This window comes from Mirounga leonina, unplaced genomic scaffold, assembly GCF_011800145.1.
Source record: "Mirounga leonina isolate KUSES-001 unplaced genomic scaffold, KU_Mleo_1.0 Mir_94, whole genome shotgun sequence".
NCBI classification, from domain to species: domain Eukaryota; kingdom Metazoa; phylum Chordata; class Mammalia; order Carnivora; family Phocidae; genus Mirounga; species Mirounga leonina.
Window position 1 is genome coordinate 2,757,903 of NW_023270855.1, and position 26,515 is coordinate 2,784,417.

Here is a 26,515-nt window from a genome sequence, read left to right on the forward strand (position 1 = left end):
TCAGAAGGGGAAGTGGAAAGTGGAGCCCTTAAGCATGAGTCTGCAGAAGTAGCAGCCATTCAATAAATACATGCTGATTTATTTATATGGATAAGATGGTTTTCTTGGGGATAAATTCAAGAGGAGGTGTGAGCATTTTATTCATTTGCAATGTCCCTACCCTGACAGGCAGGGCAGCAGGTTCTAGGACAAGCTAAAATCATCCCCTATTTAAAAAAAGAAAAAAAGGTTACCCCCTGGCAGGCCTGGGGCAGGTATTAAATTTAAAAAAAAAAAAAATTTTTTTTCCCCCAGTGATTTCTAATTGTTTTTGATACAGAGGCTTGGGAAGGAGTTTCCACTGGATTCAGGATGAAGGCATGACTTCTGTGCAGTGTTGGGGGGAAAAGGATAGGAGTAGGGCTCATGCAGCCTGGCCTCTTAGCCCACAGATGCCAAGATGATGTCTACTGGCAGCTCCTCCGAACTTCTGGCTGTCACCTGCATTGTTACTGTGTCCAAAAGCAGCAGTCGGGAGCGCACCAAGATGTCATGACCTCCCCGGAACACACCTAGAGGGAAGACAGAAGTACAGGTGTGTAAGGAAGAAGGAAGCTGCAGAAGGTAGGTTGAGGGTGGCATTTGCAGCAACTGATCAAGGCAGCTGTGGTGTAGTGAAATGGGAATGGGTCTGGAAACAGGGGAGCTGGGCTGAAATCCCTAAGTGAGATCTTGTGCAAGTCACTTTACCTCTCTGAGCCACAGTAGCCTCAACTACAACATAGAGGAGATGATTATACTAACCGTTTTTTGTTTTTTTTTTAAGCTTTGCCAGGTGGAAATGAATTAATGAACATACAAAGTTTCTACCTGGCATCACAGAGGCTCTCATGCATGTTGGCTAAATCTAAGAGCACAGATGTAGGGACAGCCCCTCCATGACAAAACCGCACTGCAGGTGCCTGCAAGACCCAGGGGACTGCTTCAGTTTGGCCAGAAACATCCGCTTGGGGTCTATCAGCTGTGAGCACTGAAGCAGAGCTGCCTCCCAACCCTGTTTATAAACACTCAGCAAAAAAAAAATCTCCCATTTCATTTTGTTTAATTTTAGGTGTGACAACTGTATTGCTCCCACCCCTCCCCCCTTTTTTTTAAAGACTTTGACACAGAGAGAGAGACAGGAGAGAGGGAACACAAGCAGGGGGAGTGGGAGAGGGAGAAGCAGGCTTCCCACTGAGCAGGGAGCCCGATGGGGGGCTCAATCCCAGCACCCTGGGATCATGGCCTGAGCTGAAGGCGATGCTTAACGACTGAGCCACCCAGGCACCCCTGCCCCCACCCCTTTAAACAAAGCACTATTATCTCTTAGAGAAACATACAGAGGTATTTACATACAAAATGCTATCTCTGGAATTTTCTTTAAAATAACCTGGGGTGGGGAGTAGAGTAAGTGGCGGTATAGATGCTGTTAGTTGTTGAAGCTGGAGGATGAGCACATGAGGGTTCACTGTACTATTCAATTTTTGTGTAAGTTTGAAAATTTACATGTTGACTTCTTAAAATGCCATTCCTATTAGAAAAGACCAACCAACCCAGTAGAAAATTAGAGAAAGGATATGGAAATAATTCACAGAAAAAGAAATACAAACAAGCACACATATTTGGAAAGATGCTTAACTTCATTCAATATACAAGAAATGTAAAATAAAAACTACACTAAGATACCATTTTCCACCCAAACTGGCAAAGATCATTTGATAATGATTCGATAATATACTGTATATATTACTGATTACTGTATTATACTGATAATATACTATGTTGTCCACAGTGTGGAAGGAAAGGCATACAGTTCCTATGGAAGGCAACTGGATATTTTTATCAAAATGAGAAATGCACTTTGACTTGGTAATGCCTTGGTTAATTTATTCTATAGCTATCCTCAGGGCATACATGCAAAATAAAGTATATATATATATATGTATGTATGTGATTATTCACTGTAGCATTGCTCCTGAGAGCAAAAGCCTGGAACAATCTAAATGTTCATCAATACAGGCTGATCCTATAAAATATGGTACACTCATACAATGGAATACAAGGAAGCTAAAAAAAGTATGAGGATTCACTTTGGGATGATAAAAAAGTCCTGGAGAAGGACAGTGTTGATAACTGCACATTAATGCAGATGTACTTAATGCCACTGAGCTGTATACCTGAACTCAAAATGGTCAGTTTTACATTATGTACATTTTACCACAATTAAAAAAAGAAAAAGAGGAAATTATGTATTCTTCAATTTATTTTTAATGTTATCTCCACACCCAATGTGGGGCTTAAACTCACGACCCTGAGATCAGGAGTCGCATGCTCTACCAACTGAGCCAGCCAGGCATGGGAAAGATCTGTCAAGTGAAGAGCGAAGTGCAGAGCAATATATATACCATTTACACATAAACATTTGAGTTAAAATAGGGAAATGTGTACATATACTGGCATTGTTTGTAATAGCAGTGCCAGTCGCCTGTAATCAGAACGCAACTAGATGACAGGCAGCAAGGGTCGGAGGATATTTCACTGCTGGTCTTTTTTTCACTTTGTGAATTTTCAATGCTGTGACTTTGAATCCCTGTGTTCCCAGTGGGAGCCCTCAACCCAGGATGCAGTGGCATCCAGGCTGTGAGTTACACAGGCCCTTCCCACCTAGAAATGCTGCTTACCAGCCAGGAGCAATGTGTGGGTGTTCTTGTTATCTGGCACTTTGTCTGACCTCTCACAAGGGTGCATTCCCAGGAATTTCACGATATTGCCCACAGCCTCTGTAAGGAAAAATCCCAGCATCATTAAGCCACATCTTGTTTCCCCTTTGTGTCACCACCATGCCCCCATCCCCTAAGCCTGCTCTAAGGGGATTTTTTGGCTTATTTATTTTGTAATCTCTACACCCAACATGGGGCTCAAACTCTTGACCCCGAGATCAAGAGTTGCATGCTCTTCCACTGAACTAGCCAGGCGCTCCTCTAAGGGGCTTTTCATGAAGTGGCATCTGAAGTATGTGCTCTTGACAGGACCCTGGATCTCTGGGAGGCAAAGGCCGGCAGGGGTGAAAGGGGAGGACACATTTCAACAGTAGCCAAGGATTTTTACCTTCAAGTGTCTTGATGGTAGACAAGGTGAATGTTTCCTCCTTCTCAAACTCATCCCCTACCTCATCCCAGGCTGCTTCGAAGTTCAGCTTCATGACCTTTTGGATGTGATCAGCGACAGTGACTTCCAGATCTTCCAGCTGGGGAGATGGAGGTGGAAGTTAGGCACACACCTCCAGGGGAATGACTTCCTGCTCCGCACACCTCTGCTCTGAACTCACTGCTCATCCCTTTCTGCAACGCATTCAGCACGTGCTGGCTAGGCGCTGAGCACTGTGCTCGGCTCTAGGGACATACAGTAAACTGGATATCTGTCCTTCAAGTGCTCACAGCTAAGTGTTGTCCTTTCAATAGAAATGCCCTGACCCAAGTACTCACCTGAAGATGTCAGCTGCAAGATCACATCCCTTCTGAAGCCTGCCTAGAGTAAGCGCCTCAAGGATCCAGAAGGTCTGCCTCCTATGGCTCTATCACTCCTGATTCAGCAGATCCCACCCTCTGCCTCAGCTATGTTCTCTGAGCCTGACATATTCTGGACCCTACCTCCATCTCAGCTGTGTCCTCCCTGAACGTGACATAATATTACCCCCCACCTTGGACAAAGAGCACATAAAAGTTCCCCATTCACTCACCCACCAGATCTTCACTGAGCCCCTACTCTTGGGGATGTTTAAGGTGTGCCTAAGTAGGACTCAGCTCCCACAGCAGAAGCAATGCCTCAGGGCCAGTTCTCCCAACGAGCTCACTTGGTCCTAGGGCAATTCCTGATCTTAGGGTCACTGCTGGCTTAGGGAGGTCCCCTCAACAATGGCTCCAGTGTGACAATGGTGAATATCAGTTGTATTCCACAGTAACTATCCCTTTAGTTATGAGGAGCTTGAAGAATCTGCATCCCCAGGCTGAGTATAATAGTTGGCCCTCAGATGGCACTGAGCCAGTGCCCCATGGTCAAACCCCAGAGCGATCCTGCACTCAGCTCCATCCAAGCTCAGAAAAGTGTAATCAGAAGTTCTTTGAGTGCATGAAAGGACCACTCAACAGATGCAAACTGATCCAACTTCTCTAGAAAGCAATTTGACAACAGGAATCAGTCTTAAAGTCATGCTCATCCTTTGACCCAATTTTTCTACTTCTAGGAATCGATCCTAAGGAAATAATCTGAAATGCAGATAAAAATTTGTACCCAAAGGGATACTTAATGCGTTTTACAGTGAAATTTGGAAGCCCAAATGTTCAACATTGAGGGAATAAAGATCAAGTGAGTTATCTCTACATACAAGAGTATTTTAAAGTCATTAAAAACTTCATTTATGAAGTATTTGTAATCATACAGGAAAATACACTATGGTTTTAAGTGGAAACAGCAAGATATATAATGTCCAGAATGACCTCAATTATATAACTCCTCCCCACCCCTCCACGTAACTCCCTAGGGCTACGAGTAATGTTTTCCTATTTGTTCACACTTGGTTTTTGTAGTTCCCAAGTTTTCTTTTTTTAAAGCATGTATTCTTTTTAAGTTAAAAAAAAAACTTTCTTTCAAAGAGCCAAAAATAGCAAGAAAAAGCTTCAAGTCTAGTTGTTAGCTCCTTGGAGAGGGTTGCTCTGCAGCCTCAGGCACAAAATTGAGCCTCCTGACACTGGCTTCTTACCACATATTCATCTTCATAGCCTTCATCATCGGTCTCCCCAGTGGTGGGGTCACAGTCCTTGACAGTGAACTTCATCATGCAGCTGAATGTGCAGGCCACTGCAGGGAAGAGAGGCTGGGTGGTCAGGATGCCCCTAGCCACTGCAGAGGACGAGCTCCTCCATAGGGCGGGTGGCCATGGCCCGCTCCCCAGGCCTCTGTTATATTATCAGTAGCAGCAACCCGACAGGTAGCCATCCAACCCCACAAATCTGGACAGAAGATACCACCTTGTGGAAGGGCAAAAGAGTCAAGTCATGGGTCTGAGGAGGCCCCTCAGAGGGAAGAAAGAGGGAAAGCAGAGGTGCTACAGGATGGCTAAGCCTGGGCCACAGTCAAATGTCCACTGTCAAAGGCCTGGAAAAAGACGCTGGTGGGGGGCACCTGGGTGGCTCAGTCGTTGAGCGTCTGCCTTCAGCTTGGGTCATGATCCCAGGGTCCTGGGATTGAGCCCCCATCGGGCTCCCTGCTCGGTGGGAAGCCTGCTTCTCCCTCTCCCACTCCCCCTGCTTGTGTTCCCTCTCTCGCTCTGTCTCTCTCTGTCAAATAAATAAATAAAATCTTAAAAAAAAAGACGCTGGTGGGTCCCTTGGAAGGAGCGGAATTGGGATGTTTCAGTCTTTGTACTCTCATGGTGAAATGAAAGAGCCTCTGGCTGAGGACCAGAGAGACCTGGGTTCTGCCTCTTACCAGCCACATGAACTTAGGTGACTCATTTACCCTGAGTCTCAGTTTTCTCATCTAGGAATAGGGAGAGCAGTACTCATCCCCCTAGGTCGTCTGTGAGGGTGAAATGGGACGATGTCTAACAAGTTCCCAGGACTCAGCCTTTCTTCTTCTTCTAAGACTGAAATCAAGGAGTTGAATCTCTCATAGGAGACAAATGGCTGGTGCACAACCGGCCCACCCCATCTGGATTCCCAAGGCCAGGGTGGTTTCTGGAGAGGGGCTCACCAGCTGTAGGGTCTTCCTTGGGCAGTGCCACCAACGTGTAGCAGGTCCCAGGCTGGTTGTAGGGTAGGCTCCGGGCAGGCACGTAACAGAGCACCTCGTAGGCTTCAGTGGGCTCCATCTGCACCGTGACGTTCTCCAAGGTCTGGTCGTTGAGTGTGTTTGTGCAGTCAAACTGGAGCAGGGAGAAGAGGGGTTGCTTAGACACTGCTCTAGGTCCAAGCCCTGCTGCAGAGGAAGAGCCCGGAGGTCCTAACTCACCCTATGACTCCTATCCCAGTACCCTTGCACAGGCTCCCTGTCCCCATGCTGACACACAGGAGCCAGAAAGGTAATGGGTCAAGGCTGCAAGACACATACCAGCTGGTGACAGAACCTATCATCACATTGGGCTCCTGACCAACTCGGTGTGGGACCCTATAGGACCCGTCAGACTTGGGACCACTCCCTAGCCCCACACCCCAGCAGGGCCTCAGCCCTCCCTGCTCACCTGGAACACCATGTGGTCAGTGAAGGTGTGTTTGGTGCAACGGATGACATACTCAGTCTCTGATTCAGTGAGGGCCACAGGCTCAGGTGAGGACTTGAAGAGGGGCCCCAGCCCATGGAACTCTGGCACCGCCGCCAACTGCTCTGAAAGCCACAGTCCACAAATTCACTCAGCCTTTCAATCCCCAGACCAACCTGTGATGGTTTCTAATCAATGCTCATGGCCAATTTTCCAGGTCTTTCACCCTACTGAGATGGATGGATGAATACGTATACACAATGACAGGGTACTCGCTATTTCCCAAATATACCAATGCGTTTTCTCCTCTTGCTAACTTTCCTCAAGCTGTACACCCACCATGAATACTCTCTTCCCCTCTGTCTCACAAAAGACCTCAGCCACAGAAAACTGACTGGGAGACCCCAATGGCCTAGGCCTAATCCACTTGGAGACTCCTACAACTTTAGAAGCTTAGCAAGGATTCTTAAAAAGGAAAACTCTAAAGATGAGATGAGTGATGGTATAGCCACAGAATCAGGCAAAAGAACAAACTGGTCCTATACATTTATCAGTTAAGATAAATGGCCAGTAAGGAGAAGTTTCAGATTCAGACTTGCAGAAAACCCTACTTTAAGTGGTCTGTGGGCACCTGGTAAGGCCTATCCCTATACTGCGAAGCCAGGTTCCAACACTGGGCTGGGTCCTCTGGCCCACAGGCCCCCACCCTGGCCCATCCAGGCGAAGGAGACCTCTGGCAGCAGTCTGCACACGACGTCCGCCTACGATGGCTGCACCTACTCTTCCCCAGTCTATGGCAGGGGCAGCGTTTCTCAGACTATGGTGAGGGATCACCGGTGTCAGAATTACCTGGGTTAAAAACTCACATTCCTGGCCTGTCCTAAATAAGCTCTATCAGAATCTCTGGATTTGGGACTCAGGAATCTGCATTTCTACGAAATTTTCTCAGATGATTCTGATATGCACTGATTATTTGAAGACCACTGCTCTAAGATTTTTAACTTGTCTTCCCAGTTAAACTGAACTCTGTAAGGACAGGAATTGTGCCCTGAGCCAGGGATCTGATATTTTGCCCTGAACTTAGTAGGTACTCAATTCATGTTTCACGGATAGAGACAGAAAGTAGGCATAATTATTATTATTCTTGCCTTCTCTTTGTGACTGCTTCGGCCCTCTGCCACCCGAAGGCAGCTGATGAATGTGCAGGCAGTAAAAAGCCCAGAAAGAGCAGCTTAGATCAGTGGGCACTTTTTTTTTTTTTTAATTTTATTTATTTATTTGACAGAGAGAGACAGAGCGAGAGAGGGAACACAAGCAGGGGGAGTGGGAGAGGGAGAAGCGGGCTTCCCGCTGACCAGGGAGCCCGATGCAGGGCTCGATCCCAGGACCCTGGGATCATGACCTGAGCTGAAGGCAGACACTTAATGACTGAGCCACCCAGGCGCCCCATCAGTGGGCACTTGAGTGCTTTTCTATGGGAATTTATTTCATCGGGCCCCAAGTTTCTAGACCTGACACTTAACTACCCTGGGGCATTCTGCTAGAAGCTATCAGTTAATGTCTCTGAGTTTCCGACTCTTCACCAATAAAATAGATATAATAATCTCATTCACAGGATTATTGTGAAGATAAACGAGGCAATAAATGTCAGGATCTAGCAAAGTTCCTGAAACTGAACAGGTGATCAATAAATGTTAGACTTTGGAAGATTGTTTAAAGATGAAATTGATACCCTCTAACAGACTTAGAAGGAGTCTTCCTTCGAAGGTGTGGCAGAATGGTGGCCCCAAGATGTGTACAAGTTAACTCCCAGAACCTACAAATACGTTGTATCACATGGTAAAAGCAAGTTGGATCTTGAGACGGGAAGATTATCCTGGATTATCTGGTGGGCCCAATGTAATTACAAGGATCCTTAAGAGAAGGAGGTAGAAGGCTCAGAGTCAGATTTGAACAGGCCACACTGCTGGCTGTGAAGGTGGAGGAAGGGGTCACCAGGAGAGGAATGGAGGAGGCCTCTAGAAACTAGAAAAAGCAAAGACACGATTCTCTCCTAGAGCCTCCAGAGGGAGCCAACACAGTGAAATCCATTTTAGACTTCTGCCCTCAGAATTTTAAGATAATAAATTTGTGTTGTGCTAAGCTACTAAATTTGTGGTGATTTGTGGTAACAGCAAGAAGAAAGTAATACAGAAGGAAAAGTTCTGTGTTAGAGTGATCCCAGTTAGCTCCAGATCCTAGTTTTGCTGAATCTGAAAGATGACAAAAGACAGGATTCTGGAATGGAATGGAATGGAATGGAGGGGAGGATTTATTTTAATTCAACAATAATTGGGAACTCGCCCAATTAGGAGGAAGAAAGGCACTGTGCTAAAAGCTATGATAGAGCATATAAAGGACAGAACCTGTGAAGAACCACACAGAACTAGTTAAGAGAAGACAGAAGAGCTGGAGTAGAAGTGATGAGCACAGGGGATCCTTCAAGAAGGAAGAGGGGCATGTGTTAGTCCTTGAAGGTGGGAATTTAGTAGATAATATGGTCTGGCAGTTAGACATATACCTCTACGTAAAAAGATACAAGACCAGAGGGATAGATAAATACCTAAATAAAACCTTCCCAGACAATGTGGACTGAATGCCTCTGGAACCCCCCAAAAAAGTATTAGGGTCTTTGGACCCCAAATGTACTGAATCTGACATTTGGCACGAACCTGGGCTCCAGGGACCCAAGCCCTCAGAACCAAGGATGAGTGGCAGCTCTGAGCCAGTTTGATGTGAATCTTAATTCCAATCCCTCTACTTTCTTGCTGTGCCACCTTAGGTATATCACTTTCTCTCTCTGAACTTCTGTTCCTCCAATACCAAATGGACCTGATGACTTCCACCTGAGGGTCAAATGTGCTGTCTGAAGTACTCTTAGGGGGCGCCTGGGTGGCTCAGTTGGTTAAGCGACTGCCTTCGGCTCAGGTCATGATCCTGGAGTCCCGGGATCGAGTCCTGCATCGGGCTCCCTGCTTAGCGGGGAGTCTGCTTCTCCCTCTCCCGCTCCCCCCTCTTGTGCTCGCTCTCTCTCTCTCTCTCTCTCACTCTCTCTCTCAAATTAAAAAAAAAAAAAAAAAATCTTAAAGTACTCTTAGGGCCCAGCACTGAAGAGTAAGAACTGTTGTTGAGGGGGCACCTGGGAGGCTCAGTTAAGCGTCTGCCTTCGGCTCAGGTCATGATCCCAGGGTCCTGGGATCAAGCCCCACATTGGGCTCCCTCCTCAGCGGGGAGTCTGCTTCTCCCTCTCCCTCTGCCCCTCCCTGCTGCTCATGCTTGCTCTCTCTCAAGTGAATAAATAAAATCTTAAAAAAAAAAAAAAGGATACGGACTGTTGTTGATTGAGTCTCTCCTAAGGGTAGAAGAGCAACTACCCTAAAGCTGAGGAGACCAAGCCCAGGTCCTGAGAGCCCCACCAAGCACTGCTACTCACCCTGGAAGATCTCTTGCCGGGTGGCTGCCACTTTCTCTGGCTGCTTGGCGGCTGTGATGGGGGTGCTTTCTGCAGGAGCAAACACACATGGTGACCAACAACTCCAGTAATGGGGCAATGTGGTGTTGACCACAGAGCTGTTACTTACGGATTATAACTTCCAAACCCCCTGAGAGCCTAAACAGTTGAGAGTACAGAACATGTGAGAAAGAGAGGGAGTGTTTATGTGCATGTGTCTCCATTTCCTGGAGCCAGATGTAGAAAGGATTATTCCATCCTCTTGGGACAAAGCCCTCCCATCCTGGCTAGGTTTAGTGGCTTCACGGCTCCAGCAGAGGCCTGGATCTGAAGGCTTCCGAAAGCACAGGTGTTACTTACCTGTTCTCTGTTCTGCCATTGGTGTGGTGGCCAGGGGCACAGACTTGAGGTCAAAAGGTTTTTCTGATGGTTCTAGAGTGTACTGCTGCAGAGCTCTCTCCAGACCAGGGATGGAAACGGTCAGACCTAGAAGTCAGTGGGAGAGACACACTGCCTGAACACATGACAGAACGAGCACCTGGAATCCCCCATGAAAGACTGAGGCCCTGGGGTCTAGGTTGTATGATCCTAGACCACTGAGAAAACCACTTAAACCCTCTGGGCTTCCACTTTCTCATCTACATCCTCCTTCACAGGGCTGGTATGGGGATAAATGTATATAAAAGAGTGACTTATAGAGAGTAGAGTACTATGCAAAGAGAGATTTTTATTAATGACTAGTGTTTCAATTCACCAAGCTGTTTCCACCCACATTGGTGTGAACCGCAAGATTCTAGGTCTGCTAAGGTTATAGTCATGCCATGAAGTTGCCATGAAAGTCTAGCCGAAAGTGTCTTGCCTCAGACTTCCCCTACCCAGGGAGGGTGCGCCTGCTCTGGAGTGGTGAGAAGGGCCACAGCCCGAGGACGGGACCAAGTCAAAGATAGCCAGTGAGACTCACCATTTAGGATATAGCCTGCATTGAGGGCCTTCTGCTTCTGCTCCAGGACATTGAGATAGAAGGTGGCTCGGTCCCTTACTTCATTGTCATCGTCCATCACACACCTGTAGCCAGAACACACAGTACTCCTGACTGGGGCCCCCAGGGGTGGCAGGAGGGACGCTGCAGGGCTTCATCAGAGGGCAGTCAGAGGAAGCAAGTCTCATAAAGCTCAGTCCCCACATGTGCAATCCAGGCATCAAATGCACAGAGGAGCCTATAATATTCTAACTAATTACCTAAGGCGTGGTCATATTCATATTCCCTGGGCCCTCTCCCTAAAGTCCACCTAGTGAAGGAGGCAATCTCTTATATCCAGGGTCATATGTCAAAAAAGAATTTAATATGACTCAACAATTCCCCTCCTGGGCGTATCCTCATGAGAACTGACGACAGGTCACACAAAAACTTGTACGTGAATATTCACAATAGCATTATTTGGAAGAGCCAAAAAGTGGAAACAACCCAAATGTCTGTCAATGGGTGAATAGCTAAAATGTGGTCTACCCATACAATGAATTCTTTGGCCATAAAAAGGAATGAAGTACTGGGACATGTTACAGCATGGATGAACCTTGAAAAAAACATCACAAAGAAGCTAAACACATGAAAGGCCACAGATTATATGATTGCATTTCTATGAAATGATCAGATAGGGCAAATCCAGAGAGACAGAAAGTAGATTAGTGGTTGTCTAGGGCTAGGTAGGAGAGTGCTAGGGGGAGGGCAAAGTGACTAGTAATGGATATACGGTTTCTTTTTCTTTTTTTTTTTTTTTAAGATTTTATTTATTTATTTACTTGAGAGAGAGAGCATGAAGACAAGTGAGGGGAGGCAGAGGGAGAAGCAGACTCCCCGATGAGCAGGGAGCTTGATGCGGAGCTTGATCCCAAGACCCCAGGATCATGACTTGAGTCGAAGGCAGACACCCAACTGACTGAGCCACCCAGGTGCCCCATAGGGTTTCTTTTCTTTCTATTTCCACCCTCATCAGCTAACCAGCAAAAGAGTCAAGGAGGCATAGCTGAAAACAGCCTCATCAAACTTCATACATTGCAAAAAACCTCACAGGAACCAAGGCGTCTTCATGCTGGGAAGACACACCCACACTGAGAAGACTGCCCTAGCCCAACAGACATTTACTCTGCCCTGTAAGCCCCATGGATATAGCGTTTCTATTACGGAAGATTAAAATGTTTTAAACTGGGGCGCCTGAGTGGCTCAGTTGGTTAAGCGGCTGCCTTTGGCTCAGGTCATGATCCCAGGGTCCTGGGATTGAGCCCCGCATGAGGCTCCCTGCTGGGCAGGGGGCCTGTTTCTCCCTCTCCTCCCTGCTTGTGCTCTCTCTCGCTGTCTCTCTCTAATAAATAAATAAAATCTTAAAAAAAAATGTTTTAAACTTAGATTATGGTGACAGTTACACACAGCTCTGTGAATATACTAAAAACCATCACATTATATGTTTTATTTATTTATATTTTTTTCAAAGATTTTATTTATTTGACAGAAAGAGACACAGCGAGAGAGGGAGCACAAGCAGGGGGAGTGGGAAAGGGAGAAGCAGGTTTCCCGCCAAGCAGGGAGCTCGACACGGGGCTCGATCCCAGGACCCTGGGATCATGACCTGAGCCAGTCAAAGGCAGACGCTTAACGACTGAGCCACCGAGGTGCCTCATATTATACATTTAAAATTGGTGAACTTTATGGCTCGCAAAATATATGTCAGTAAAGCTTTTTTAAAAAAAGAAAATAACAACAACAACAAAAAGAACTCAACAATGGTCACAAAATTTTTGCATGATACTGTTTTTCATGCTTTTCCATGCTTTCTATTTTTTTTTCTACAATCCACAGTTATATAACTTCTCTCCCCCGGGGAACACTGTCATCCCTCAGGGACCTCTGGCTTAGCCTCACCTCTTTAGCAACACCAAGATACTGGGTAACATCTCTTCATTCTGGGCTCCAAACTTGGCCAGAGCACTCACAGCACCTGTATTTATAAAGCAAATATGATTTATCCAATGTATCTGACAGCTCATAGCTTGGACACTTACAATGCTTAGAATGGGTCTTTGAGCAAAAGAGTCCCAGAGCCAAGCATCCCGAGTGTGGAGGCCCAAATCTGCCACCAATGCAATCAATGGCCTGGGGTGGACCTCCATTGGGTCTCAACTCCCTCATCCATTTCAGGGAGAAGGCAGCCCCATTTTTAAAGGTTCCAGGAGCCATTTCAGCATTGACTGAGATGAGGCCACAGAAGACAGCCACACATAGACTGCTCAGCTTCTGTATCCAAATGGCCTCAACTTGCAGTTATTAGCCTTTGGATTAATATAAATGAGAAAATGAACTATTACTAATGAATATCAATTGCTGAAACAAGAAAAATCTGTCCACTGGGGCATGAGAAGGACAGAAAATTTAAAATAAAATTAAGAACATGACAGTTAATGCACTGAATTGTACACTCTTAGAGTGTGAATTTTGGGGCACGTAGGTGTTTCAGTTGGTTAAGCATCCAACTCTTGATTTTGGCTCAGATCATAATCTCAGGGTTGTGAGATCCAGCCCCGCATCAGGCTCTGCACTGGGTATGAAGCCTGCTTAAGTTTCTCTCTCTCCCTCTGCTCCCCCCAACCTTTTTAAAATTTTTTTTTTAAGATTTTATTTATTTGTCAGAGAGAGAGAGCACAAGCAGGAGGAGGGGCAGGCAGAGAGAGAAGCAGACTCCCCACTGAGCAAGGAGCCCGATGCAGGACTCAATCCTGTGACCCTGGATCATGACCTGAGACGAAGGCAGATGCTTAACCAACTGAGCCACCCAGGCATCCCATGCTCCCTCTCTTAAAAAATAAATAAATAAATAAAAAGAATGAATTTTCCAGTATGTGAATTGTATCTCAATAAAACTACCATTTAAAAAAAAAGCTAACCAAAACAAAACAACAACAACAAAAAAAGACAAGCAAGAAAAGAAAGTTAAACGTAACATGTAGTGCAAATTAAAAACCAAAAACCAGTAAAACAAATCAGAGAGCTAAAGAACCATTCAACTGGGTGACACCCAACCATCTAAGGTCCTTCCCACAATGTTGTAAATCACCGAGCTTGTGAGGCAAGAACACAGAGTGCCCATGGGCGGGGGCTCAGGTCCCTTTGGCAGGCCATCTGCTCAAGCAGCAGCTAAGAGCCCCCATTCAGCCCTGGCTCAGACCCACCTGCCCGGACCTCCTCATGTTCCAAGACCACGCGGTTATAGATGAAGCGGATGTACTTGGATGGGTTGTTGGTCTTGGGACCCTCCTGGCCTAGAAGATGCAGGATGCGGGTGGCTAGCACCGTGAATTCGCAGTCCTCGATGAACTCGCACAGGTGCGACAGCCCGGTCTCCTTGCTCTCTGTGTTCTCCTCAATTATGCTGATGATGCAGTCCACGATGGCCCGCTTGTACTCAAAGCCGCCCTGCAGCAGGAGGGGTTGAACTGAGCAAGGAGGCTGCTCTTTCCAGAAATGAGCTGTGAGGCCCAGCACCTAACCAGGACCAGGGACAGCAGTCCAAACACAGAACCTGGAGGCAAGGGACCTGGCTCTCGGGGATTCTACCTTATTTTTTGTGTAAAACATAAGGCGTGGACTGAATGCTCACTGGGGCCCTTCCAGATCTAATAGTAGATAGTTTAATAGAAACATTTTGGGTCTCACTTTCCTTTCCAACTTTGAAGTAAAAGTCAGACTGGGTGGTACAGATGTTATGGAAAACAGTACAGGGGTTCCTCAGAAAATTTTAGAAAACAGAATTACCATATGATCTGTCACTTCTGCTTCTGGGTATATACTCGAAAGAATAGAGAGCCGGGTCTCAAAAAGATAGCTGTACACCCATGTTCAAAGCAGCATTATTCATAATCGCCCAAAAGTGGAAGCAACCAGTGTCCATCAATGGATGAATGGATGAACAAAATGTGGTCATTCAGCCATAAATGAAATTCTCACATGTCCTACAATATGGATGAAACTCAGTAACATTTATGCCAAGTGAAATAAGCCAGTCACAAAAAAACAAATAGTGCATGATTCTACTTATATGAAATATCTAGAGTAGTCAAATTTATACAGACGGAAAGAACGGTGGTTTCTGGGGACTGCAGAGGGAAACAGAAAGTTATTGTTTAACAGGCACAGAGTTTCAGTTTTACAAGATGAAAAAGTTATGGAGATTAGCTCTACAACAATGTGAATATATTTAACTGTATTGAACTAGACACGTAAAAGGTTAAGATAGTAAATTTTATGTCATGTGTATTTTACCACAATTGAAAACAAAACAAAACCCAAAACAAACAGAACGGGGCAGCAGAGAGCCAGAAGACCCCAGACCCAATCTGTGCTCTGCGACTTACAGACACTAACGACAGAGGTGCCAGGAGGCATGTAATCTGGCAATGGAAGTGGAGTGGATGGGAGGGGTGAGGGACTGGACAGTGCCCGTAGCACCTAAAGAGGGAAATCACCACTCAACCCAGTGTTGCCAGATCTTCCGAGTTTTGTAGGAGAAACTAGAAATCCGTTGTGCTGGTGCTGGTGGCTGTTCTCCTGATTTGTAAATAATGGGCACTAACCTGAAATGTTTAAAACTTTGTACAATCCAAGTACAACTTGGCTGTGGGTGAAATCTGGCCCCTGTTCTCAGACTAGTTTGTTTTACGGCTGTGAGTCACTTTCCTTGTCTGAACCTTAGGCACCTTCATAATAAGGACCATCAGTGTACTTACTTGACAGGTTATTGTGAAGAATAAGAAAGATGCTATTTGTACGCTGCTGTACTTCAGTGAGACTGTTAACGCGAGTAGGCGCACTGTAAACCTTCAAAGGCTATTTTCAGTGTCAGTTTTACAGCCAGCCAAGCAGCATGGGGGGGGGGGGGCAAGAAGTTCAGAGTAACTGCAACGAGGCTTTGCTGGCAGCTGCTCTGACTAGAGAACGACGCAGCCCTGTGCACGAGCAACAGACCCATTCCTAAAAGACAAGGTCTCAAGTGTCTGCCTGCTGCACTCTAATGAGTGAAGGTCTTACACTTAACTGATACTTGGAACCATGTATTTTTCCGGGAGGAAAGGAGGTCTGGGGGAAAATCATGGAGTCTGGAGCCAGATATATCTCTGTTCAGATTGGCTCAGATACTTACTGGGCAGCTGACCAGAGGCAGGTCACTTCACCTCTCTGAGTCTCAGATCCCTGATTTTAAAGGGAGAAAATGATGTCTGTTGACAAGGCCTGTTATGAGGATCACAAGATTGTGTGCACTGTGTAGTGTCTCCAAAATGCTGGCCCCATTAGCTGAGGGCTCTCTAAGTATTAGCGCCCTCCTCCCCTCTAATATCTTAGGAGCCCCAAAGACACCCCAGGCAAAGGCTCCTCACCTGCCTTGGTCCAAGGGCTACTCTGGGCTGGGGCAAAGGGGCAGCTGGGGACCAAATCTACTCTAAAACCCTTTGCTTCTGCTCCTCTGAATTAACTTATTTTGTTGAGACACCCAAGGAAGGCAGTGTAAGTGAATCACTAATTCACATCAGAAACAAAAACAGAACCCAACGTCACATTATGAGCACCAATTTCAGAAGAAACCAACCCTGGAGCTCATGGAATGGCCCAGAAAACTTCTATACTAGACAGCAGTGAAGAACACAGGTTTTCCTGACTCTGGCACAAGCATTGCCACAGGACATCTGCTGTGTCTTTAAAGCCAGGTTGGTGAGTCATTGGTTATTACTTTAATTACTAGGAATTGGTGAATGTTTATACTGTGGTCCATGAGGAGTATAAAGGGCTGCAGGCACCAGGAAATGTACCTGGTTAACAGGTTGATCTGGGTACCCCCCAAGAAGAGGATCTTGGCTCCAAACTGTGCATAGAGCTAACAGCCAGGTCACTTCCTACATGAGGAGACCTGGCACGCCCCAAATGCCTGCTCTTACCTCTTCCCGCAGCATGGTGAACAGGAAGTTCATGAGCACAGCGTGTTTGCGAGGATACTTCTGACACAGGGCACTGATGGCCTGGACCACCACTACCTGAGTGAAACAGACATGTGTGAGCAGCAGCCCCTGCCACTAGGGTCAAGTTACTTAGTTCACTAAGTGCCAATGGAGTCCTTCCTTAGGCCCAGCCAGGCCGTGGACCTAGAGGGCAAGGAGAGAAGAACTCCATCTCTACCCTCAGGGAGCACATGATCCCCGAGCCCATCCAACTAGGGTGGCATGCACACCAGTCTCAACAGCCCCAAATCCAGAGTCTAGGTCCCCCAAACTCAGCTTTCCTCAGATCTCAAGCTAAGTCCACAGGCCCCTCTCCATCCCACCTGTACTGCTTCTCTTCCTACCTCCACTTCCACGATCTCACCAATCAGCTGTTCTGGCTCCTCCCTGGGTACTCTGGCCTTGACCCTTGCACACTATCTCTTTAGCAGTCCTACCTCCTCCCGTGGTTTTACCCACCTCTTCTATGCCACACACTCCCAAACCTTTGTCTATTGTCTGAGCTCAAGACCAGTGTTTCCAAATGTCTACAGGCAACTCCACCTGGTGCCCACTGGCACCTCAAACTCAGCATGTCTGCAATCACCATCATTACCTTCTCATTCTCCTCACCCAGGACCCGACTCTCCCTCCTTCCCCAAACTGATCAACACTACCACCATGAGCCCATACCAGAAAACGAGAAATCTGACACTTGCTCCCTCAGCCCTCACTCCGTGCCCTGCCAACCGGCCTCACAAAGGAACAATATGGACAAAGACCCTGGGGCAGGATGTGTGTGTCTCCCAAGGCTGGGCCCTGTGAAGGGCGACATGCCACCCCCTCCACCACGTCCTCAAGCCTGAGCAGCCCCCAGGTCAATCCTGGCCTGGGGGCTGGGGAACATGGGGGAGCAGGCACAGAGTTATCTGCCTCACTCTGGGGACAGCAGGTATTCCAGGCATGCCCAGGTACCTTGAACTCATCCGAGATCTCCGACATGAAGGACGAGATCTGCTTCATGAGGCGGTCGATGCTGCTCTCGCTGCCGGTCTTGAGGAGCGTGGTGATGGCCAGTGTGGCGATGCTGCGGTTTGAGTCCGTCACCAGGTTCTCCAGGTCCAGATTGCAGGCCGTCACTGCGGACGGGTGCTTCATGGCCACCTGTTTGGGAGGACGGAGAGAAGAGAGATAAAAAGGGACTTCTGTTATTCCACTGGATGGCTCTGGCCTGGTCAGAGGTCCTTTGGATGAGCCCATCTCACCATCTGGTAGAAACGAACTGTGACCAGCACCACACCTTTTGCAACTCAGGTCAGGGGCCACGACACGCCTCCAGCTGGATCAGGCCACCTCCCTGACCCTCTCAAAAGGCCAGACCCCCATTCTGCCCACCCCTAAACCCTTACCTTATTGAGGGTGCGGACAGCAGCGTAGCGGAGAGCGGCCTTGGGTGAGCTGCAGAAAAGCTGAAGCACTGTGGGGAGACAGACGCCATGTGCCAAGCTGCCCTCACCGCTGAGCAGCTGGGAAAGCCCAGGCCTCCAGGGGAAGGGCAGGACAGGGCACAGAGGGCATGCAAAGGCTAGGGGGCTGTTCAGACCCAAACGCTGTACTCACTTCCCTGCTGGCACCCTCATCACAACCAAGGAAGAGAGCTCATGAGCAGAGAGGCTTTAATATGCTCGTGAGAGCCCAGTGGGTGTCGTGAATGATGACGGCTGCTACTTACTGAGCACCTGCCATGTGCCAGGCATTGTGCCAAGGAGCCGCTGTGCCTTGTCTCATTGATTTCTCACCATCCCATGAAGCAGCTTTTATTATTATCCCCATTTAACAGATACAGAGACTTAGGCATGCAGGGGTAAAGCTACGAAAGTAACTCTAGACTAGCTGCCAGTAAACGGCAGAACGAGGATTGAAATCCAGGACTCCCCACACCTGAAGCCTGAGCCCTTTACGCCTGTGAAAGTAGAACTGCACTCCTCTCTCCTGGGCACGTGCAGAAACCAGCAGAATTACCTCAGTCCTGGTTTCACCAACTGCCCTGGTTCATATCCTATGTGGGTGCACATCAGGCAGCATATCCCTCCCTGTGCCTTGGCAGTCAGGAAGCCAGGACTCCAACCCAGGCTATCGGGCTCCAGTGTCCAGGCTGAGGGACCCCTCTGAATTGCTTTCTCCTTTGAGACAGCTTGGCCCCTGGTGAGCATGAACTGGTTTTATACAACTTGGGTTCTTCCAACAGGCCCTCTTGCCATGGCTAGCCAGCCCGACAGGCTACAGAGTGGATCTGAACCCCACCTCTGCCTCTTATGAGAGCCCCAGGCTCTTTAATGAATAGTAAGTTAGGACTAAAAGTACCCTATCCCCAGACATAATGCACGTGAGAGAGCCTAGTACCGTGCCTGGCACCAAAAACGTACTTCCTAGATCCCGAATCCTTTTCTTGACACTACGCTCCGGCCTGTTGGAAGGCTTTTTCTTTCTTTCGCCCCACCCTCAGCCTGGGGCCTAGTTTCCAGTAGGAGCGAAAGCACGGGGCTAGGGCAAAGTGATGTCTGTAACCTGACACAGCCGGGGCCAGCTCTTTGGCGCTACAGCCTGCAAGATTGACGATGGCCGAGGCGGCTTCATACACCACCATCTCGTGCTTGTTGCGCAAACAGCTCTCAATGAAGTCAAACAGCGGGCTGTCACGGCTACAAAAGAATACGGGTGGCAAGAAGTTGGGGATGGCCCAGCACTGAACGAGGAATCACCTGGCCAGGGGAGACAAGAGCCATTACCTGCCGTCCTCCTCCTCCAGCTGCTTGCTGGCCACCCGGATCATCATGCAGTAGGCAAAGGGAGACTTGAGGCCGTGCCGGGTGAACTTGCTGATCATTTTATTAACAGCCAGGCGGTCGTTCTTACGCACATGGTACAGGAGCCCCAGAGCATGGTACTAGAGGACAGAGGATCACGGCAGAGCACAGGTGTGTGAAGTTCAGGTCTACCGGCTGTGTGAAAGTGTATCTGTAGTCTAGCTCTTGCCCCCAATTTTGGCAAGGGTCCCAACGGAAAGCATGAGTACAGATGTGGCGGGGACAACAGATGCCACAGAGATGACACAGAAAGAATGGGACACGGTGTCTTTCAACAAGATAGAGAAAGTGGGAGCCAGGCCCCGAGCATGGACATGTGTGGTCAAGGTGGCGTGCGGCATACCTCCCATGAGACCTTATAGCATTAAACCTTACGATGCCCCTGAAGGTAGATATCTGTAGTCCCACTGACTTGCCCAAGGACTCATGGCCAGTACTGGCAAAGCTAGGTCTGGAGTGCCCAAAGTCAAGGGAGTCCCCTTCTGGAGATGTAAGGTACACAGAGTTACTTCCTATGCCCCTGCTCTTTGTTTCTTTACCAGAGTAGCATTCAAGGGCTAAGTCATGCAACTGTGGGTGTCTTGTATGTGACAACCTTCTTTGACCCTGGGAAGTATCTTGAGGGGCCAGAGCTGGCCCTGGAGAGGGGAGTCAGCACAAAGGGTGAAGAGAAAACACACAGGGAGCACCTACAGGTAGGCACCCAACAGATCAGATGGGTTTTTTTGTTTTTTATTTTAAGATTTTATTTATTTGAGAGAGAGAGGGAGAGGGAGCACGACCAGGGGGAAGGGCAGAGGGAGAAGTAGACTCCCCGCAGAGTGGGGAGCCCAATGTGAGGCTCGATCCAGGCCCCTGGGATCATGACCCGAGCAGAAGGCAGATGCCTAACCCGACAGGTCAGATGTTTTAGATGCTGTCTCATATTATCCTCACAGCTTTGTGAGGCAGAAACTTTCATTCCCATTTTACAGACAAGGAAGCTGAGACTCACAGAGGTAAAAGGAATTCCTGGCCTAGGTCACTGAAAATGAGTTAAGTAGCTGAAAGCCCCACCAAGGTATTTATATGCATCATTAACCAAACCAGCTTGGCAAAGGCCCTCTGCCTGCCTGGGCCAAGTTTGCTACCTACCATACCCCAAAACACTACTCAGCTGGTTATCAAATACTTGAATATTTCTGTCCCAGCTGGTAAGCAGCCTCTAACTTAAACCTTCCCAAGTGGTACCCAGGATTCTTTCCCCACACTCCCAAGTCTCCCCACAATCCAATGACAGAAGATTAAAGTCTGCTCCTCCTAGGGACCACCAGAATCTCCATGGTGAGTGTCCATTCTGACAGGCTAGTGCCATGCCATCTACCTAAGGATTGTAAATATCATTGCTCTGCTCACACCTCACCTGAACCATGATGTTATCACTGGATGCCGCCTCCTGGGCCTCATTCACCCAGCGCTTGACCACGTCAAAGCTGCACTTCAGCAGGTGCTAGGAGAACAGAGAACATTAAGAAGCAGGCAGGCAGGACACTCAACCATCATACCTCCTAGCCCCAGCTCACAGTTCAGTCCAGCTCTGGATCCTTCCTCAGAAACAACCCAGAGCCTCTCCGTTGTGCTGGTTCTGTGAGACAGTGCACAAGGATAGCTCCTACCCTCACTCTCTGCCCTGGTGGCAGATCTCCCACCAGATCCAAATTCCAACAATCAGTCACCCCAAGGGATGGGTCAAGAGTTCCCCAGCATGCTTCACTAAGAAAGTAGGTGGGACTCTCAGATCTGGGGATACAGAAACCCTTTTTGTCCTACTGAAAACCAACACTGATATTTCCTCAGTTTCCCAATCTGCTGCCCCGCCCCCCAGGGTGCTACACACCAGGGAAGACACCAGGGCAGAGCTGGAGACACTGGGCACCTTGTCCACAATGGCCTGTTTCATGTAGCGCTCGATAGCCTGCAGCATGGTGCTCTGTGGGGACAACAAGTGGGGGCAGGAGGGGACCCAATCAATCCTTGGTGACCATCAAGAGTGCAAGTGATGGGTGGAAGAGTGAGGGCAAGAAGGAGGCAAACTTTATCTGGTGTTCCTGCACCCCACCCACACCCCCACAATGCCTGGCCCAGTGCTTTGCCCAGGAGACTGAGCCTTGCCAAGAAGCAGGGAAGGAGAATGGCTGCTTGGTGGGGGCAGGAGACTCACGTCAGTAATCTGGCAGAGGGCACGCACAGCTGGGCCCCGGTAGTTGTCTTCTTTCCCAGTCATGTCCTTTGTTAGGCTGTGGGAGCGGAAGGCATCGTCCACACATAGGAGATTGGCTGGCCCTTCCCAAGCACATGTCCCCATCCATTCCTCCCCAGCTCTGGTCACCACGCTTGCCTGAACTACCATACGAGTCTCCTAACTAGTGCTCTCACTGTATTCTTACTCCTTCCTGGTCAAAAGTCACACGGCAACAAGAGAGATTATATAAAACTCGAAAATGACCAGGTCACTCTCTGGCTTGGATTAAAACATTCCCAAGGCTTCCTACTCCCCATTATCTCAAGTATAAGCTCCTTAACAGAGAAGTCCCCAAACAGGTCATGCTCTCTCCTCTCCAAGCCTTTGTATATGCTATTCCCTCAGGCTGGAGCACTCCTGGCTCCCTCCACCTCTGTCCTGCTCTCTATCTATCTAGATGTCTATCTCTTTCTTCTTCTTCTTTTCTTTTAACATTTATTTTTTTTAAAGATTTTATTTATTTATTTGACAAAGAGAGACACAGCAAGAGAGGGAACACAGCAGGGGGAGTGGGAGAGGGAGAAGCAGGCTTCCCACCGAGCAGGGAGCCCGATGAGGGGCTCGATCCCAGGACCCTGGGACTATGACCTGAGCCAAAGGCAGACGCTTAATGACTGAGCCACCCAGGCGCCCTTCTCTCTCTCTCTCTCTTTCTTTCTTCCTCCCTCCCTTTCTCTTTCTTTTTTAATAAGAGTTTTTGGAAGAGTTTTTTTTTTTTTTTAAGAGTTTATTTATTTGACAGAGATAGAGAGCGCACAAGTAGGCAGAGCGGCAGGCAAAGGCAGAGGGAGCAGACTCCCCGCTGAGCGGGGAGCCCGACGCAGGACTCGATCCCAGGACCCTGGGATCATGACCTGAGCCGAAGGCAGACACTTAACAACTGAGCCACCCAGGCGCCCGGAAGAGATTTGTTTTCAGTGGCTTCTTTTTTTCTTTTAAAAAAATATGGAATGCTTCACAAATTTGCCTGCCATTCTTGAGCAGGGGCCATGCTAATCTTCTTTGTATTCCAATTTTAGTATATGTGCTGCCAAAGCAAGTACTTTCCTGCTATTTCTTAGTCATCCTTCAGGACTTTACTCAGACAGGTCTAGGAGGCCCTTCTTGATCCAAATTCAAGTTGGATATCTTTCTGGTCTGTTCTCACAGTCTATCATACATCCCATGATAAACTCTATTATATCTTAACGCCTGTCTGCCTGGCTATTTCTCTATTAATTCCGGGCTGTAGAGCTCATGTCGGTCTTATTTGCTGCTATATTCCCAGAGCTATACACAGGGACTGGTGGATATTCAATAAATATTTTCTAAACGAACCTGCAATGGAATGTACAACATCCCCCCCACCTCCAAAGTGTGGCAAGAATAAGAGAACTGAGCCCTAGTTCTTAAGGACAGGGATTAGAGGGGCGCCTGGGTGGCTCAGTCATTAAGCGTCTGCCTTTGGCTCAGGTCATGATCCCAGGGTCCTGGGATCAAGCCCCGCATAGGGCTCCCTGCTCAGCGGGAAGCCAGCCTCTCCCTCTCCCACTCCCCCTGCTTTGTGTTCCCTCTCTCGCTGTGTCTCTCTCTGTCAAATAAATAAATAAAATCTATTTTAAAAAAAAGGACAGGGATTATATTTTAGTCACATCTGTCCCCTGAATAACTCATTCTAAAGCAGAAACCAGCACGTGGTAAGTGAGCCTGTCTCTATACCCCCTGCACTCTCCATGTCTATTTTTCTTGTGTTCTCTCTTGGTACTCACTAAAGTCTTTGTGAAAGTTCCAGGCTGGCTCAGTTGACTGAGAGGAATCAAGGAAGCAAGGAAGGATTTATGCCTAAGGTAAGGCCAGATAATTAAAAGGGAAACTGTACACTCTAGAGGCTGCTCTGGGTTGGGCAGCAGTAACTGAAAGATGAGGGAGACAAAAGAGGAAACGGTGCCTGGCATTATGTCAAACAAGTCTCACTGCCTGATACACATGAGAAAAATCGGCCTCTGTGGCAAAGGCATCCATCAAAGGAGCATCCACAGACCCAAGACTTACCTGCTGGTGACGATGATAACATCCTCAGCGATGCAAGACATCTCCTTGATGGTCAAGTAGCACATCCGACGGAGTGTGGGCTGGTTAAGAAACAGAAAAAGCCCTATGACCCCTGGCTCAGCATGAGGGCCAAGGTTAGGAAAATTCCAATCCACACAAAAGTAGACCACACTGACTGAGGGCACTTACATCATTGGACTGAAAGAGCTTGGTCATGGCAAAGAAGGCCTCGGTTGCTTCGGTGGTCCCTAGGTGCTCCCCCTGTTTTAATCAAAATAGAAGTCTCAGCCTGGGACAGAGAGGCCAGAAGGCTCTTCCTGCCGGATTAGCCCAAGCCAGATCCCCAGACCCTGGAGAGGTTCCACCAAGGGCAACACATCAGAGTTAGACACTGAGGGGACCGAGAGCTGGATGACAACCACACAGGAGCTAACAAAAACCCTAAGGGTTATCCGACTTAGCAACCCTCCCAATAACCCCCAGCACCATTTTCCCCACCCCCAAGCTCCATCCTCTTACTTGGTTTATGAGGTAAAGGATCTTGGTGAGGATGTGGGCACATTTTCGAGGGTTGATGGGAGTTTCATTAAATACACGGGCCTAAGAAGAAGCAATAAAGAACATTACCTTCTAGCCTAGTTTATTTCCCTCCCACTGACTGCCCTCAAGCACATTCAAGGTCTGAGAAGTTCCAGGGTAAATAAATATATTTGCCTGAATGAGCTTATTTTCATAAGGGAACAGTTTTGTTTTGCTTTTTCCTTAATTCACCTATTAACAACTCCTCAAATCTTCCCTAAATATTAGTTAGGGGTGTGCGGACTTACTAACAGATACTTAGTAGTAAACACCTGTTAACTAGAAACAGAAAGAGAGAACAAAAACAACAATAAATGCAAGCATAATGAAGTCTTTCCAGGAATGAAGTTTTCCTGTCTTTCCAGGAACAGGTTTTCTCCCTTACTGTTCTTTAACCCACCACTTTGAATGTGTTAGTATTTTGAGCATGCTGTGAACACTTAGGACGAAAGAGGGCAAATGACACTTGCCTCCTGGAGTACTGCACTCTTCTCAAGATGCTGGAATGGGTTGGAGCCTCCACCTACAGAACAGAGAAGACTGAGTATAGGTTGTAAGCCTAAACTGCAAACCTTCCAGACATTGAGAAGGAAAAGATGTCACTATTGTTTACCTAGCCCAAGTTCAAATTACTCCAGAATGGCAATCAAAGCTCTACAACCTGCACATAGATCCTACCACTCTCCTGCAGGGAGCTCCCTCTACCCCAAACCACTTAGTCACCCAGCAGCCCTGGTACAGTTCTTCTGTGCCTCTCACAGCATCTTGTCTTGCATTCATTTATGTAACTTGTACTTAACTGAGTCCCTACAATGTGTGGGGACCACCATCTCCTAGTGACTAGGATTTCTTCACAGCAAATGTCACATTTGTAATTAATTACATGTGTGATTATCTGGCTGGTGTCTACCTTCTCCATTATGCCTGTGACGTAATACTCCCAGGTAAGGCACTGAGTGTCTCATTCGTTCTACTGCAGTCTCAGAACGCAGTACAGTGCCTGACATACTGTACACGCTCAATAGATGTTTGCTGAATAAATGAACGGAAGAGGGTTCTCAGCCACAGAACACTGGCTCCACAGATTAAACCCCAGTCTGGCCAGCAGCAGCGCAGCCTCGGCGAATCCCAAGAGGTCTCACGGAGAAAGTCACAAGGGTGCATCTGGCCGGCGCCCCCCCCCCCCCCCCGCCACAGCTGGTGAAACTGAGGCCCACACATACGCATGACCCGCCCAAGGTCACCCCCCGAATAGTGGTCCGACCTCACGAGAGGGGGCAGTGGAGCATGCTCGGGCTCTCCGAGGTCTGCCACTGACCAGCTGCGGACCTTGGCACAAACCCTGTCCCTCACTGAGTCTCGGCTTCAGGTCTAGGCAGAGGCCCGGAAGGAGGGCTCCCAAAGAGGGTGCAGAGAGCCTGCGCTAGCGTCCAGCCTCCCCCAAGCCTACGCTCCCTCACCCGATTCCTCGTCTTTCTTGTCGAATTTCTTTAGCATGGTGGTGCCGGCGGGGCGCAACGCAGCAGCCCCCTTGTAAACCAGTGCAGAGCAGCGGCGATCAGGCTGCGGTTCCGCACAGGCAATTTCCGGCCGGCCACGTCGCCCTGCGCTCTGCGCAAGCGCAACCTGCGCTCTGCGCAAGCGCACAACCCACGGCTGCTCCCCGCTTTAACCCTCTCCCTGCAGGGGAAGGGACTGGTCTCGGGTCTGGAGGTTCGCGGGGAAGGATGGAGGCCTTAGACTCGGGGCTGACGTGCACCCCAGCTCTGCGCCTTACGTCCTCCTTATCCGTGCAATGGGAGCGGTGGTTCCTCCCTCACTGCATTGTGGCGTTAGTTTAAACGGGCTTTCGAAGGTGAGGTCCCTAGCACGCTGGCCCGCAGTAGACACCCAATTGTTACCTGTTACTATTGTCAGCTTCTGGGGCGCCCTCACTTTCAGTCTCCTTACCTTGCCTGATTTTTCTCCCAAGCTCG

General features: G+C 48.2%; 1 protein-coding gene and 1 non-coding gene across 2 annotated transcripts; both read right to left on the reverse strand.

The window, feature by feature from the left end:
• Nucleotides 1–297: 297 nt before the first annotated feature.
• On the reverse strand, nucleotides 298–26,157 carry COPG1 (COPI coat complex subunit gamma 1). Its single transcript, XM_034997888.1, has 24 exons — nucleotides 26,000–26,157; nucleotides 25,010–25,062; nucleotides 24,480–24,560; nucleotides 24,150–24,221; nucleotides 23,961–24,040; nucleotides 21,849–21,924; nucleotides 21,525–21,617; nucleotides 21,051–21,137; nucleotides 19,571–19,728; nucleotides 19,350–19,483; nucleotides 18,191–18,258; nucleotides 17,757–17,945; nucleotides 16,743–16,838; nucleotides 13,986–14,229; nucleotides 12,682–12,757; nucleotides 10,726–10,829; nucleotides 10,125–10,250; nucleotides 9,747–9,815; nucleotides 6,257–6,399; nucleotides 5,770–5,941; nucleotides 4,778–4,875; nucleotides 3,127–3,265; nucleotides 2,700–2,798; nucleotides 298–551 (listed from the first exon to the last, which is right to left on the reverse strand). The coding sequence occupies exons 1-24, from the start codon at nucleotides 26,034–26,036 to the stop codon at nucleotides 421–423; spliced, it is 2,625 nt and encodes an 874-aa protein (XP_034853779.1). The 5' UTR covers nucleotides 26,037–26,157; the 3' UTR covers nucleotides 298–420.
• On the reverse strand, nucleotides 22,869–22,972 carry LOC118006115. The gene has a single exon (XR_004677950.1). It is a non-coding gene; the product is annotated as a U6 spliceosomal RNA (small nuclear RNA).
• Nucleotides 26,158–26,515: the final 358 nt, after the last annotated feature.

Bases quoted from the DNA above. Each gene is read 5' to 3' on its own strand.
- COPG1 (XM_034997888.1), bottom strand. From the start codon at position 26,036: ATGCTAAAGAAATTCGACAAGAAAGACGAGGAATCGG. The intron at 21,925-23,960 runs GTAAGTCTTGGG...CCGCTCCCACAG, and splicing joins GTTATCATCGTCACCAGCAG to CCTAACAAAGGACATGACTG. The intron at 4,876-5,769 runs GTGAGCCCCTCT...TCTTCCCTGCAG, and splicing joins CAAGGAAGACCCTACAGCTG to TGGCCTGCACATTCAGCTGC.